Source organism: Bufo gargarizans, chromosome 4 (assembly GCF_014858855.1).
Source record: "Bufo gargarizans isolate SCDJY-AF-19 chromosome 4, ASM1485885v1, whole genome shotgun sequence".
Lineage (NCBI taxonomy): Eukaryota > Metazoa > Chordata > Amphibia > Anura > Bufonidae > Bufo > Bufo gargarizans.
Window position 1 is genome coordinate 407,476,879 of NC_058083.1, and position 17,484 is coordinate 407,494,362.

Below are 17,484 nucleotides of genomic sequence, written 5' to 3' on the forward strand. Positions count from 1 at the left end.
AACAATGTCTGACTTTCATTGGTTAACATTTATAGAATTTTAATTTATTATTACTTTTGTCAGATTAAAGTTATTTCTGTGACCATTGTGACTTTTTCTTTCATTGACCAAAGGGTACCAACAATTTTGTCCACGTCTGTATATTGCGGACATGCTAGCGGCGATCTAGCCATGCATGTCCGCAGCTCTATAGGCCAAAACTTTGTGACAGAATCCCTTTAAAATAGTATTTTTTTTTCACAAATGTGTTCTTTTAAAGACAGATTTTTAGATATATATTACAGATATATAGCTGCTAAAATTGTTTTTCAAAAAGCCCTTAAATCCCCCTATTTTATAAACTACACCCCTCAAGTTATTCAAAACTTTTTTTACAAACTTTGTTAACCCTTTAGGGGTTCCACAGGTATCAAGGCAAAATGGAGGTGACATTTTCTCTCCATTAACCACAGCACCTAAGGGGCTAATTCGCCAGCATCAGAGCTTTCACCATTGCTGGTGGTCACAGCAGGGGTCCAGCTGTCACTAACAACCGTCCCCTGTCCTAATTGGGCGCACACAACTTCTGTGCCGACCTCGATCAGAGTGCCGTATTTGTATGCCGTTACATATACAGTGCTCTGTCGTAATCGTATTTACTTAACATAAAGTATTTTTTATTAGTTAGGTTTATTGATGTAGATACATCAAGTAGCTGAGATAACATCTAGATCTTGATGACTTCTAGATATAGAGGCATTTCGGCAAGCATTCTCTTTACTCAGGGACCTGCTTTCTGGAAGTCGCTGCAGTGACCTTCATAATCATAGTCATCTTGTACTGTCTTGCTGCTGCGAACTGCTGAGGGGGCAGGAAGTATTTGCACGTAGCTGTACAGTGGCCCCCCAGAATTAATTTTATTGGTGGGTCCTAGTCACCCCAGTCCAAAACTGCATCTTGGTGATTATATGAGCACTGGAATGTAGACGGAACGTAGATCTACCACATCTCTTCATTTATACATATCTATCTTGTGATGAAAAAGGCAGAAGTGAGTCGCCTCCTGCAACTTCCACAAAGCCTGCTGGATGTACAATATCTCCCTGCATGGTCTGCAGAAGGTCAGGATGGTCAAAGCCCTGGTTCTGCATGGGCATCTTCCCTGTAATCTTACAATGCTGTATGCAGATTTTAATGTATTTTCTTACCTGTGTCGTTACAGTGAAAGAGGATGCGGGATCTCATAAAGGCGTATTGACAGCAGAACTGTTTTCTTGGAAGAGTCTCCTCAATGGACCAGTTATATTAAAACTACACACCTATGTGACCAAAGCTTCCTTGATAAGTCTGCCCCCCGGGTTTGTGTTTTCACTTAATTCACAGATCGATATCCACGTCTAGCACACAATTCACTTACAGCTATCATTTTCTAATGTTGGAGAATGTTGCTACAGGAAACATCAGTCTCCCTTGTTGTCCATTCAGCACTTGTGTGTATTATTGGTCATCCGTTCTTTTCTGTTATACCTTCAATTCCGGTGTTATTTGTATTTCTGTGGCCCTATACCATTCTGGACCTCTAGTACATAGCAATTTGTTGTAGAATTTTGTGCAACACCATGAGCGCTAAAAGCCCCAATACATGGGCAGCACGGTGGCTCAGTGGTTAGCACTGGTGCCTTGCCGTGTTGGGGTCCTAGGTTCGAATCCGACCAAGGACAACATCTGCATGGAGTTTGTATGTTCTCCCCTTGTTTGTGTGGGTTTTCTCCCACACTCCAAAGACATACTGATTGGGACCTTAGAGCTGGTTGCAAATGTCTGTAAAGCGCTGCAGAATATAGTAGCACTATACAAGTGCATAAAATGAATAAATAAATATACATTTATGAACGTGTATGTATATTCACTAGGAAGAGAGGTGAAAGCCGATGCCAGGTGGCGGCTTATCTAGTGGGAGAAAAAATTCATTTCATTTTGTCAATCATTTTGTTCTTCATCTGCAGGGGGAAGAACTCCATACACCTTAGACTGTCAGCCGAACCTGTTCTCTGTGGGTTTGGCCGACAAGACACTAATCTGTATAGGGGGCCTTAAAGAGTTTTATTAGCTACAGCGCCACCTGCACACTAGCGCTATGCCTACAGCTCAGTTGCAGCTCAGCCCCACTCACTTAGATGAACTGGGGATGAGCTGTAAAACCGGAAACAGCGCAAGAAAGTGAGGGAGTTTTGTGTCCTGTCTTATGCTATTAGAACGCCAATCATGTTATTATTATTTATATATGTGGGAATGCACCCATAGAAAACCCCAGTAGACATGAGGGAACATGCATTTTGTTTATGCATATGTTTTATTTATTTATTTTGGCTAGTTAGTTATTACAGTGAAACCCGTTGAGAGGAAAAACAAGAAAAAAAACTGTAAAAAGTGTAATCTTTTAAAAACAAGTAAAATGCATAATTTTTTTTTTCTAGATCGGTTGTGGGCTTCTCAAAAAGGTGGTCTTTTTGCTGAAGTTTCACTCTATTCCTTTGATACTGTAACTGTATTTGCTTTATGCACTTATATAGCACTACTATATTCCGCAGAGCTTTACAGACATTAGCAACAAGATGTCCCCAATGGGGCTCACAATCTTAGGTCCCTATCAGTATGTCTTTGGAGTGTGGGAGGATACCAGAGTACCCGGAGGAAACCCACACAAACACGGGAGAACATACAAACTCCATGCAGATGTTGCCCTTGGTCGGGTTCAAACCTAGGACCCCAACGCTGGAAGATCAGTGCTACTTACTGAGCCACCATGCTGCCATATATTCTGTTGTTAAAATATTATCAAATGTTCTTAGGCGTAGTTTGAAACGCAATCTAAATTATAAAGAGCGTTTGCCTAAAGTAAAAAAGAAAACAAACACCAGTACATATATATGTTACAGGCAACATGGCAGTGAGGGTGTTATATAGAATACCTACCTACCACTGTTTGGCATAGTATGAAAAAAGATTGGTTCATTCTGACTTAATAGGGTTAGGCATAAATGTCTTGGTGTGTGCATTGCGTGTTTCCTATGTGTGATTGGTGTGTGCTATATATGATCTATGTATCAGTAGTGACATATGCATCAGTGGCATGTGACCCATGTATAAGTGTCTTGTGTGCCACATCTGTCCAATGAGTGATTGGTGTGGGCTGCATGTGTCTTGTTTCTGACTGACTTCAGTGTATGATATCCATATATGTGTAAATTCTCCCACATGTATGTTGGTGCATTTTGCTGTGAATGTCTGCCATCATACTTCATCTTTAATATTTCTGTTATCACTGTAAGTCCTCCACACGACCAATGTTTTGCAGTATGAAAATTGCGGATCTGCAAAACATGAATACCGGGTGTGTGCATTCCACATTATGTGGAACAGAACAGCCGGCCTATAATAGAACAGTCCTATCCTTGTCTGTAATGCCGACAATAATAGGACATGTTTTATTATTTTGCAGAATGGCCATGCGGACATACAGACATGGAATGCGCACAAAGTCATTTTTGCGGCCCTCATTGAAGTGAAGGGAACGGTACGGACATAGCAAAAAATAATTTTGTGTGCAGGAGCAGACAAAGAATCAGAATCAGTTACACTGGTGGGCCCTAAGTACCCCAGTCCGACACTGTATGTACCTGTAACAACCAAAGCGAGCCGTAGAACGATTGCTGTAACATTACTAAGACAGTGATGGTCTTCCCATGGGTTGACTTAATGGAACTACAGTATTTTCTCAAGAGAATAAATCTAGTGCAAAGGTCTTTCAGTTTATTTTACTTAAGAATATTTTTCTGACTACCTTTATGAGATTTGCAGTGCAGTTTAAAACCTAAGTTCTGTGTGTAATTATTCTGGAAACCTTTTGTTAGATCACTCTTTTATGTGTCTTTATTGCAGGCGTCATGTCTTACGCTTCACTGCAGGTTCACCCTTAGGCCACCATATCCACCTGTGTAGTACAGTGCCATTCGTCTTTGGTGATGAGGAAACTGTTATGCCATATCTTGACAAGGTACGTGTTCCCATGGAAACTAAAAAAGTACTAGGTCACTGTACATGATGTATGATATTCTCATTGTATTTCCGTTCAGTGTACAAGATGGGAACAATGGGTGATAATTCTTTTACGCTTTTGTTCTTGTTTTCTCTTTATTTTTCGAGTCTGCCGTTTTTCCTAATTCAATAATAACAATAGTATATAACTGAAAACTTTTATCAAACATATGATTGATATTACAAAACCTTGTACAGCTTGTTACCTGTGGCATACAGTAGTCCATAGGATTATAAATAAAAAAAACAACAAAAACATTTTTTTTATTGTGTAAACCATCAGACAAATTGCAAAAATGAAAAACACCAAATATGTTTTTTAATGAAAGGTTCACCTTTACAACAGTTTTTATTTTTCCAATGCCTCTAAAATGAAAAATCATCAATTTTGGAACCAGTCTTGATTAAAAAATATCCTATAATTTGGTGTCTACAGCTCCGATGAAAATCTATGTGTCTCCGTGGTAACAGGTTACAAACTTTGTAGATTAATTATGCAGTCACACTTTTTTCCATCTGGCACCTGCTTCCTAAGGCTTAATTCACACACAGTATACAGTTCAATACAGTTGAGATACACGGTACATCTTTAACCCCCCCAAAAAAACACTCCTTGAGTCAGGTGTATGCCAAAGGTTTCTCATTTTAGCATATGTCTGGCAGTGTTCCAACTGATTATATTTTCACATAACTGTATTGAAGTGTGGGACATCACCACTTGAAGAAAAATTAATATATATATAATTGGTGGGCAGTGCACCCTCCCCCCCTCCCCAATATTATAATCATTGGTGGGCAGTGCGCCCTGCCCCCCCTCCCCGGTATTAAAATGATTGGTGGGCAATGCGCCCCCTCCCCGGTATTAAAATCATTGTAGGGCAGTGCGCCCCCCCCCCCATCATTGGTGGCAGCGGGGGGAGGGTGCACTGCCCACCAATGATTTTAATACAGGGGACGGGGCGCACTGCTTGATAAAGACTGCATTGAGTGGTTGAAAGTTGCAGAGGGGTCAATAAAAGGTCCACTTTCTTCACTTTATCTATTGGAGTGCTGCCTCGTCTTTGGTGACTACCTCTTGAAGCTCATCAAGAGTGTGCAAAGCAGTAATCAAAGCAAAAAGTGGCTACTTTGAAGAACCTAGAATATGACATATTTTCAGTTGTTTCACACTTTTTTGTTATGTATATAATTCCACATGTGTGAATTCATAGTTTTGATGCCTTCAGTGTGAATCTACAATTTTCATAGTCATGAAAAATAAAGAAAACTCTTTGAATGAGAAGGTGTGTCCAAACTTTTGGTCTGTACTGTATATATAAAACAAAAAATCAAACAGCAGCACTAGTCCAATAGACCACGGGTGCAAATTCCTCCAAACCGCAGGCTCAGCAGTCAATATAAGATGATATGTATCCAAAGACGAGGCAGCACTCCAATAGATAAAGTGAAGAAAATGGACCTTTTATTGACCCCTCTGCACCTTTCAACCACTCAATGCAGTCTTTATCAAGCACTGCGCCCCCTCCCCAGTATTAAAATCATTGGTGGGCAGTGCACCCTCTCCCCCCCCAATATTATAATCATTGGTGGGCAGTGCGCCCTGCCCCCCCCCCCCCCCCCCCCCCCGGTATTAAAATGATTGGTGGGCAATGCGCCCCCTCCTTGGTATTAAAATCATTGTAGGGCAGTGCGCCCCCCCCCCCATCATTGGTGGCAGCGGCAGTTCCGATCAGAGTCCCAGCAGTGTAATGCTGGGGCTCCGATCGGTTACTTTGGCAGCCAGGACGCTACTGAAGTCCTGCCTGCCATGTTCAGTTATTCAGCAGTATTATACTTACATGCCCTGTGGCCACCCAGCGCTCCTTCTTGTAACTGACAGGTCTGTGCGGTGCATTGCTTATGCTTATAGCAATGCGCCGCACCGACCTGTGAGTTACAAGAAGGAGGAGCGTTGGGTGGCCACCCAGCATGTAAGTATAATGCTGCTGAATAACTGAACCTGGCAGACAGGACTTCAGTAGCATCATGGATGCCATGGTAACCGATCGGAGCCCCAGCAATAATAAAGTGACGTTTGGGTCCCCATTGACTTTAATGGGGTCCGGGTTCGTGGTCAAGTTCGGGTCCTGAACCCGAACTTTTACCTGAAGTTCAGCCGAACCCGGCGAACCCGAACATCCAGGTGTCCGCTCAGCTCTAGTTTTCATATGTTTGTCCAATATAAATTTGAATGCATTCTAAGAAAAAAAGAAAACAAATGTCCATAAAAAATCCATCAAACAGATTCCAACTGTATGGCACCATATACCAACCTTTTTGATGAACATGCGTTTTATTAAAGGTATAAGTCTGAAAAAATCAGGCACAGTGTGAATTTAGACTAACATTCACATTGAAATATCTATGTGAACAATGAAGAGGCGGCAGCCCCTTCAATCATCTGATCAGTGGTGGGGCAGAGTCAGACTCCCTCTGTTCTGATATTACGGAGCAGTCCTGAGGATTGGCCATCAATGTTCAGAACCTGGAAAAGCCCTTTAAATAAATATATATATATATATATATATATATATATATATATATCTTAAAATCTAATAAACATCAAATTGTGGTCATATTAATGATAATCTTTTTAATTATTGTATTATACAGGAAAGCTTTCAATTTATGGACCAGGCTACAAATATAGTAAGAGCTGTACTGAAAGTGATACATAACTTTAGTAATGAAAATGAGCTGCCCAGGGCCTTTAAAGACTTGGAACTTACACACTATCCGCCGCAAGTAAGAGAAAACCACTTTGGGGAAGAACATTTTAAGGTAAATATATTTTTATTTTCACATAGATTTGTTTTAAATATTTGGATGTGCAAATTAAAGGGGTTGTCCGATCAGATCAACAAGGGCTTGACTCCCGACACCCCCATCGATCATCTGTTTGAAGAGAAAGCAGAGCTCATATGAGTGCTGTGTTCTCTTCTCTGTTTACCTGCTCGCCATTGACATTGCAGCATCAAGCACTGTAATTACAGCTCCTCCGTGTCATTCACTTCAATGGTACGGACCCTCCTGTTCACTTGAATAGGATAGAGCTGTCCCAATGAAGTGACTGCGGTCGGTAGAGCCGTAATTACATACACTGCTCGCCGTTGCAATGTCAACTGTGAGCAGGTAAACAAAAAAGAGAACATACTGCTTGTACAAGCTCTGCTTTCTCTTCAAACAGTTGATCGGGGGTGGGGAGGGAGGTTAGGGGAATCATTCCCTCATTGATCTGATATTTATGACCTATACTGAGTATAGGTCATCAATATAGTAGAAGTGGACAACCCCTTCAACCTCTTTGCGTTTTTAAACATAGTGCCCGCTGCTTTCAAACAGCAGGGACCCGCGGTACATGTATCCGATCAGCCATAAGGCTGATCACATATATTTAACCCCTCAGATGCCATGGTCAAATTTGATAGGGAACTTGTTATGCTCTTCTAATAGCCCGAAGCCTTACTCAGGCTTTTGCAGCTATTACTGGAATATGCCAATGCAGGCCACTAGGTGGCAGCACTGTATTGTTGTTTTGAAAATGAAGTGCTCAATTATGGCTATATAGCTCTCCTGTAGGACTGTAACACTAGAGGCCAATTATTAGGCTTTTTGGCCAATGCGGGAACTACAGGATTTTATGTTTTTTTTTTTGTTTAAAAACATGATTTAAACAATAGGTTTTATTTCTGATGTATTACGGTTAATTCCAGATGGGCCGAATATGGTGGATGGATCAAACATGGCCGCAGGGTTATTGCCATCAGGGACAGTAGCCTGAAAACAAGTAGATCCCATATAAAATGTTAGCCAAACAGGGGCTGTGGCTGATATGGGGTTTGGCTGGTTATGTGTGTGGCATAATATGCTAATTATTGCTGTTGTGGTCTGCAGTCTCCTGAAAATGCCCCTTTGTATGAGAATTACATAAAGGGGCCACATGGGGCCAATAGGTTACCACTATATAAATTTTACCTAATAATTAAAGTTATACTTGCCTTTAAACCTTGCATCCTGAAACTACATATGAAGAGTATATTGAATAATCAAATGTATGTGGTGGCCCACCTGTCGTGATTTCTGGACTAAGGTGCTTTGTTACAAAAGCTTACCCTAAAAGCCTCTAAAGAAAGAATATATACTTATAGATATTTAACACGCACTCTACCATTCGGGGCTGTATTAATTAAATATTTTTAATTAGAACAAATGAAGACTCATCATTATAAAAAATTTCGACATAAGTGCAATCAACAAACAATTCATCAACCCTAATACATATAATATGCTATTTCATCTATAAAAAAACTAAAAAAAAGTATAAAAAGAAAAAATTCAATAAAAAATGAAAGAATCCTGGATTACTAGGTCGCTGCTTACTCTAGGATCATTGAGAATTCATTTAGTTCGCGTTATATCAGTATTTATTCCCGTTTATCTTTAGTTAAGCAGTCTCCTCTTTTATTTAGGTAGTTTCTTTTATTTAGGTTCCATTTGTGGCTAGAAGATCTTCCTGGATTGCATTTAGTTTATAACCAGACTCGTTTCGGAGCATATCTATCTATCCACTGATGAAGGACCATGCAGGCTCTGTAATGTCTGGTGATAAACTAAATGCAGTCCAGGAAGATCTTCTAAATAATCCATACCACAGATGGAACCTAAATAAAAGAGGAGACTGCTTAGCTAAAGATAAAAGGGAAGAAATACTGATATCACTCGATCAAAATTAATTCTCCATGATCCTAGAGTGAGCAGCGACCTAGTAATCCAGGAGACAGACAATACCATCAACACATGGGACGCCAAGTCTGGAAAAGAACTATCTCGGCTACAGCGCTTGGTGTATGTGTGAAGCGATTCCCGTACAAGTTGTTCCCGCTGAAGACATCGAGGAGGTAATGTTATATAACAACAAGCACGATCTAATATGTTTCATTTTAACCTTTGAGTGAACATCCTGTCTCGATAAGGTACATTATAAACTAAGTGAAGGATCAAGGAGACATTGTTTCTTATTGGCACACTTTCATAATAAGTGGGACTATATACAAACAAGACAAGCTAAAGGATATTAACCCCTTCCCGACTGCAATCTGTGTATATACGTGATAGCTGCACATGCCCCGTGCATCTATCACATTTATAAACGTCAAACCAGCTCTTTAATCCAAGCGCTGCAAAGCGCTTGGATTAAAGCTTCTGCCCGAGCCCTGCAGTGCAGTAATGCCGGCAAGGAACCAGAGTGGCCCCTTGCCGACAATCGATCCGATTGATTAGTCTGTGCAGACTAACCAATCAGATCGCGGCAGTGAAAAAAATACCGGTTTCATGCTCTGATCTGCGCTCTGAATATCAGAGCCTGAAATCAGGTAGTGTCCTCGTAATACCCCCCCTCCCGATCTGTGCCCCCGATCTGTGGCTGTGCCCCCCATCCGTGCCCCTCCAAGCCGCCCCCTTGTGTCCGCCTGCAGCTCATCTCCTAGAGGCAGCTGCCCTGGTGCGGTCCGCCCCCTCCCCGCCCCATGCATTCATTCTCACCCGCCCCTCCTGCCCCAGCCTCCCTCAATATTGGCGGCCGTACCCCCCCGATCCCCCCTCCTTTCCAGCGCTGCCCCCGATCCCCCTGCTGTGTGTGATGGCGGCAGCTCCATTACTGAGCTGCTGCCATCAGCAGAAAGTGTCAGCTCTATGCTGACACTCTCCTGTAACCCCATAGATGCTGCGGTTGAGAGGGAACTCCCTCTCTCAACCATCGGGGCTGCAGCGCTGTGATTGCAGCACCCGATGGTTGCCATGACAACCGGATGCTTTGCAAAAGTGTCCACTGTTGCCACCTACAGGGCATCTAATAGTATTATACTTTGCAATGCAAGAGCATTGCAAAGTATAGTACAGCCATCAGCCCCACTGGATCTTCATGATCCAAGAGGGACTTGATAAAAAAATAAAGTGAAAATAATAAAAATAAAAAATAAAAAAATGTAAATTAAAAAAATAAATTGCCTTTTCTATAAAAAATAAAATAAAATACACATATTAGGTGTCACCGCGTCCGTAACGACCGTCTCTATAAATATATCACATGATAGACCCCGTCCGATAAACACCATAAAAATAAAATAAAAAAACAGTGCCAAAAAAGCTATTTTTGTCACCTTACATCACAAAAAGTGCAACAGCAAGCAATCAAAAAGGCTTATGACCCCCAAAATAGTACCAATCAAACCGTCACCTCGTCCCGCAAAAAATGATACACTATTTAAGACAATCGCCCAAAAAATAAAAAAGCTATGGCTCTCAGACTATAGAGACACTAAAACATATTTTTTTTTGTTTCAGAAATGCTATTATTGTGTAAAACCTAAATAAATAAGAAAAAGTATACATATTAGGTACTGCCACGTCCGTAACGATCTTCTCTATAAAACTGTCACATGACATTTCCAAAATGATGCCAACATAAAGTAGACATATGGGAATGTTAAGTAATAAGTATTTTATTAGGTATCACTTTCTGTTTTAGAAGCAGAGAAATTGAAATTTGGAAAATTGTCAATTTTTCTAAATTTTTGGCAAATTTGGGATTTTTTCATAAATAAAGGTGAAATATATTGACTCAAATATATGACTATCATGAAGTACAATGTGTCACGAGAAAACAGTCTCAGAATGGCGTGGATAAGTAAAAGTGTTCCAAAGCTATTACCACATAAAGTGATGCATGTCAGATTTGTAAATTTTGACCTGGACACTGGGGCATCAATGACCCTTGGTCATGAAAGGGTTAAATAACAGAAGGAAATATATTTTTAATTGATCATTAATTGCACAAATCACGGATCACTAATGATTAATTGAAACTATGATTAACTATTCACTACAAGTACCACCTTACAATCACTGGGTTTGAGAAATATATTATTTGACTAATTACGTGAAATATGAACTTTTTGCCTCTATCATGAAATTATCATTTAATACGGATAAAATCATGGAACAACAAAAGGAACATTAATTTTCGATTTAGGCAATTGAACTGCCTCGTTGGATGTGGATTCTTTCATTTTCTATTTTTTACTAGCTGATGACCCGGTGTTGCTCGGGTATTTATTAATTGCAATATTACATTAAATAACAGTGACTTTCACAATGGCCACCCCTTTAACTGTGACCGCCCCTTTAACAGCGACTTTCACAGTTGCAGCCTCTTTAACGGTGACCACCCCTTTAACAGTGACTTTCTCAGTTGCCGCCTCTTTAACGGTGACCGCCCCTTTAACACTGACTTTCACAGTGGCTGCCCCTTTAGTGGTGACCTCCCCTTTAAAGGAAACCTATCTCTGGTTGTCTGACATCAGGGAGCAAGGAGGAGATTCTGAGGATGCGGGACGGTCAGCAGTTCAACAAGATGCAGACAGCGATATATTAGACCGCCCTTTAATACTGAGGCACAGTAACACACTAACAGATTAACTGGGATTGTGGCTGCAGGTGAACAAGATGCACACGGCGATTACACTCAACCTGCACTGTTCCTGCAATTTCCCTATTCTCTCCATACAGTGTCTAAAAACTCTCCCTACACTGTCCCTGCACTCTCCCTATCCAATATTTTACAATTAAAAGATTTCAGCAACATTGTCCGTAGCGCACGCGTGCTTATCACATCTCTCTCTGTGCTCAGCTCACAGTGAAATGGCGGAGATGGCACAGAATGAGGCTTTTTATAGGGCTGTGACATCACAGGGGATGGCTGTTCGCTGATTCTCTAGCTGCACAGCATTATTGTTCATATTACGTTCCCGGGCTTCTTACTTTAACTTTGTAACACGTGCAGCCATTTTAGAAAAATATCTGATTAGTTACCTCGAAGTGTAAGGAAATTCATTTTTGCGGCAAATCATATTTTTCATAAACTTCAGATCAAATTCCGCTTCGGATGCTTTGATTCGCTCAACACTAACATGAAGTCTTCGTTTGGTTCTATTTCAGGCTTTTCATACTGCTTTGTGGCATCTCATGACTGAAGCTATGGGGAACAAAGTTACACACGACTTGGTGTTTGCTTTCAGAGTCTTCACAATGGATTTCTCAGCTATTTTGGCACCAGAATCTAATTTCATGCAAGGTATCTGAGCTCATCTCCAGACAAAGCATATGAAATGTAATCCTGACTAATCAGATAGCAGTTTCCAACACGTTCCGAAAGATAGTAGGCTTAACTGTAAAATGTATGATCATTTCTTTCCATGTCAGCTGGTATAATCATGGATTAGAAACAACCAGGAGGTTATGACTCAGTGAGTACAATGAGAGCCTGCATCAATGTCGCTTTAAGGAACATAAATCCTTTATCAAGTACAGTACACAGGCACTATGTAATTACAAAAAGTGCCTTTAAAAGCTTTCAAGATTATTTGTAATGAGTTTTTGGCAGGTACATTGCTATATTCCTGGATTGTTCATGTAGATGTAGTACATTCAATTCTGGAACAAGTCACATAAAGAATAACTTTTCTGACAGGTTTCCTTTGGACATGATCCATTTTAGAGAAAATGATATGCAACATACATAATACATGGCACCGTAGGTTTTAGGACCCACTAGTTGTCTAAATCTGGCCAAATGTTGATAATGTCTAGCTTTGCAGATGGACAATTCTGCCTAAACTTTATACATTGCTAAGGCCTCGTTCACATCATCGTTTCTCCTTTCCGTTCTCTGGCTCCGTTGATGCAGGACTTTCTTCTCCGATCAAGAATCATGTTCTGAGTGGACACCGAACAGACCCCATTATAGTCTATGGGGTCTTTAGGCTCCGTTACGCTCAGTTAGGTCTCAGTTATCTTCAGAATCCATCCTTTCCGTTCTCCTGCTCCTCAACGGAGCTGGAAAACGGAAAGGAGAAACGGTGATGTGAACGAGGCCTAAACTTTGTACAATACATTGGAAATTAGGACAAGGCCCATCATTGTGCAGAGTATAAAAGTACGATCTACATGTACAAACAGCAATGAAAAAATAACAAAAAGAAAAGGGTACCATACAAAATGATGCACATGGAAGATTTGTAGAAATTTATTGGAGAACATTGAAAGCAATTAAATATCCAAGAAGAGACTAAGGGTCCACCACATAGTGCAGTACTTGATATAGAGAATAGGTAAAGTACCAATATGTATTTTGCATCACTTATGGCAGTGATTTGCTTGAGGATTAGTCCCACAGTTCTCTGATATAGAGGTTATTCACCTATTTCAGGTTGTATTATTATTTCTCCACTCACTGCTTCATTTTTGCATAATGGCATGGTCAATATATATATATATATATATATATATATATATCAGTCCTGATCAAAAGTTTAAGATCACTTGAAAAATCGCAAAAAATCATATTTAGCATGGCTCTTAACAAGGTTCCAAGTAGAGCTTCAACATGCAACAAGAAGAAATGGGAGAGAGACAATTTAATGAAAACAACGAATACACTGAAACAGGCTGTATTTCAGCTGATCAAAAGTTTAGGACCACACCTCCTAAAAAAAACGAATCCCCCCAAAACAGAAATCCAACTTCCAAACATGAACTCAGTAATGAGTAGCTCCGCCGTTATTGTTTATCACTTCCAAAATTCATTTCAGCATGCTTGATGCAAGCGTTTCCATGAGGTGAGTGGGAACATTTCTCCAAGTGGTGAAGACGGCCGCACGAAGGCCACCTACTGTCTGGAACTGTTGTCCATTTTTGTAAACTTCCCTTGCCTCCATCCCCAAAGGTTCTCAATTGGATTTAGATCAGGGGAACACGCAGGATGAGCCAAAAGAGTGATGTTATTCTCCTGGAAGAAGTCCCTTGTCCTGCGGGCATTGTGTACTGTAGCGTTGTCCTGTTGAAAAACCCAGTCCTTACCACACAGACGAGGGCCCTCAGTCATGAGGAATGCTCTCTGCAACATCTGGACATAGCCAGCGGCTGTTTGACGCCCCTGCACTTCCTGAAGCTCCATTGTTCAACTGAAGGAAAAAGCACACCTGACCATTATGGCACCCCCTCCACTGTGGCACGTAGAAAACATCTCAGGTGGGATCTGCTTGTAATGCCAGTAACGTTGGAAACCATCAGGACCATGAAGGTTAAATTTTTTCTCATCAGAGAATAAAACTTTCTTCCACCTTTTGAATGTCCCATGTTTGGTGCTCTCTTGCAAAGTCCAAACGAGCAGTTCAAGGAGACGAGGTCTTTGAAGACATTTTTTGTTTTTGAAGCCCTGTAGTCTCAGATACCGTCTGATGGTTATGGGGCTGCAGTCAGCACCAGTAAGGGCCTTAATTTGGGTCGAGGATCGTCCAGCGTCTTGACGGACAGCCAATTGGATCCTCCGGCTCAGTGCTGATGAAATTTTTTGGGTCTTACACTTGACTTTTTTGTTCCATAACCCTCAGGATCATTTAAGAAATTCCAAATGACTGTCTTACTGCGTCCCAACTCAGCAGCGATGGTGTGCTGTGAGAGACCCTGCTTATGCAGTTCAACAACCCGACCACGTTCAAAAAGGGAGAGGTTTTTTTTGCCTTTGTCATCACGTGGTCCTAAAAATTGGATCAGCTGAAAAACAGCCTGTTTCAGTTTAATCATTATTTTCAATTAATTGAATGCTCAAAAAATGTTTTGTCTCACTCTCATTTCTTCTTGTTGCATGTGGAACTATGTCAAGATCCAACAATGTAAAATATGTTTTTTTTGCCATTTTTCAAGTGGTCTTAAACTTTTGATCAGGACTGTATGTTTTTATTTTTTTTGTTAGTTTTTTTAAATAAATTTTCGTATATGAAATGGTGTCTTTATTTGTTTAGGGCATGTTCATGTGGGGCAATTTTTGATCTGCACTATTATAGTCTTATTGGAGTTGGTATATTCATATACAGTGAGGTTCATAAATATTGGGACATCAACACAATTCTAACATTTTTGGCTCTTTACACCACCACAATGTATTTGAAATGAACAAGATGTGCTTTAACTGCAGACAGTCAGCTTTAATTTGAGGGTATTTACATCCAAATTAGGTGAACGGTGTAGGATTACAACAGTTTGCATATGTGCCTCCCACTTGTTAAGGGACCAAAAGTAATGGGGCAGAATTATAATCATAAATCAAACTTTCACTTTTTAATACTTATAAACACCCTTAATAAATGAGTACAATGAAACCCATATCATCTTAAAATTTATATAGTCTTTATTAGAAAATCAGAATGAACATGATTACATGACTTTATAACAATATTTCGTAAAAGTTGTACCAAGCCATAAAAGTGAAAGTAACTAATTGCTACAGAGCCAGTTCATATAATGTGACTATTCTCATGGAAAGGGATCATCTGGGTCGAAAACACTGCACAATGGTGGACTCTATTAGGAATTGTATCTGGGGTGTACTAGAATCTGTATACTAGTAGCAAGCACCCATTTAGCTATATAAAAGAGACTGACACCAGGGCGGTGGGCAAAGTGCTAATTAGTGAAGCTGAAATCTAAAGCTACTAACCGTAAGATGAAAATGTAGAACCAGTCAAGAGGGGTCAAAGAATGAGGCTCTGGATCTCCCCGACGTACGTTTCGCCGTTCTGCGTCCTCACTCCTCCTGAGGACGCAGAACGGCGAAACGTACGTCGGGGAGATCCAGAGCCTCATTCTTTGACCCCTCTTGACTGGTTCTACATTTTCATCTTACGGTTAGTAGCTTTAGATTTCAGCTTCACTAATTAGCACTTTGCCCACCGCCCTGGTGTCAGTCTCTTTTATATAGCTAAATGGGTGCTTGCTACTAGTATACAGATTCTAGTACACCCCAGATACAATTCCTAATAGAGTCCACCATTGTGCAGTGTTTTCGACCCAGATGATCCCTTTCCATGAGAATAGTCACATTATATGAACTGGCTCTGTAGCAATTAGTTACTTTCACTTTTATGGCTTGGTACAACTTTTACGAAATATTGTTATAAAGTCATGTAATCATGTTCATTCTGATTTTCTAATAAAGACTATATAAATTTTAAGATGATATGGGTTTCATTGTACTCATTTATTAAGGGTGTTTATTGATATTTCCGAGTACCCCAGTAACAGTATAGTTACTACTTTTCTGACCGTCTAGGTATTTTTTAATACTTAGTTGCTAATCCTTTGCAGTCAATTACAGCCTGAAGTCTGGAACGCATAGACATTACCAGACGCTGGGTTTCATCCCTGGTGATGCTCTGCCAGGACTCTACTGCAACTGTCTTCAGTCCCTGCTTGTTCTTGGGGCATTTTCCCATCAGTTTTGTCTTCAGCAAGTAAAATGCATGCTCAATCGGATTCAGGTCAGGTGATTGACTTGACCATTGCATAACATTCCACTTCTTTCCCTTAAAAAAATCTTTGGTTGCTTTTGTAGTATCCTTTGGGTCATTGTCCATCTGCACTGCGAAGCGCTGTCCAATGAGTTCTGAAGCATTTGGCTGAATATGAGCAGATAATATTTCCCGAAACACTTCAGAATTCATCCTGCTGCTTTTGTCAGCAGTCACGTCATCAATAAATACAAGAGAACCAGTTCCATTGGCAGCCATACATGCCCACGCCATGACACTACCACCACCATGCTTCACTGATGAGGTGGTTTGCTTAGGATCATGAGCAGTTTCTTTCCTTCTCCATACTCTTCTCTTCCCATCATTCTGGTACAAGTTGATCATGGTCTCATCTGTCCATAGGATGTTGTTCCAGAACTGTGAAGGCTTTTTTAGATGTCGTTTGGCAAACTCTAATCTGGCCTTCCTGTTTTTGAGGCTCACCAATGGTTTACATCTTGTGGTGAACCCTTTGTATTCACTCTGGTGAAGTCTTCTCTTGATTGTTGACTTTGACACACCTACCTCCTGGAGAGGGTTCTTGATCTGGCCAACTGTTGTAAAGGGTGTTTTCTTCACCAGGGAAAGAATTCTTCTGTCATCCACCACAGTTGTTTTCCATGGTCTTCTGGGTCTTTTGGTGTTGCTGAGTGCACTGGTGCGTTCCTTCTTTTTAAGACTGTTCCAAACAGTTGTTTTGGCCACGCCTAATGTTTTTGCTATCTCTCTGATGGGTTTGTTGTGTTGTTCAGCCTAATGATGGCTTGCTTTACTGATGGTGACAGCTCTTTGGATCTCACCTTGAGAGTTGACAGCAACAGATTCCAAATGCAAATAGCACACTTGAAATTAAATCTGGACCTTTTATCTGCTCATTGTAATTGGGATAATGAGGGAATAACACACACCTGGCCATGGAACAGCTGAGAAGCCAATTGTCCCATTACTTTTGGTCCCTTAGCAA

At 40.6% G+C, this 17,484-nt stretch overlaps 1 protein-coding gene across 4 annotated transcripts in view; it reads left to right on the forward strand.

Moving 5' to 3' along the window:
• ADGB (androglobin) overlaps positions 1-17,484 on the forward strand; it is a 281,668-nt gene that overhangs the window by 159,766 nt on the left and 104,418 nt on the right. For all 4 annotated transcript variants that reach the window (XM_044290689.1, XM_044290690.1, XM_044290691.1 and 1 more), the window contains exons 18-21: positions 1,202-1,337; positions 3,922-4,036; positions 6,730-6,897; positions 12,112-12,247. In XM_044290689.1, coding sequence (XP_044146624.1) covers positions 1,202-1,337; positions 3,922-4,036; positions 6,730-6,897; positions 12,112-12,247 — 555 coding nt within the window. The remainder of the gene's footprint in view (positions 1-1,201; positions 1,338-3,921; positions 4,037-6,729; positions 6,898-12,111; positions 12,248-17,484) is intronic.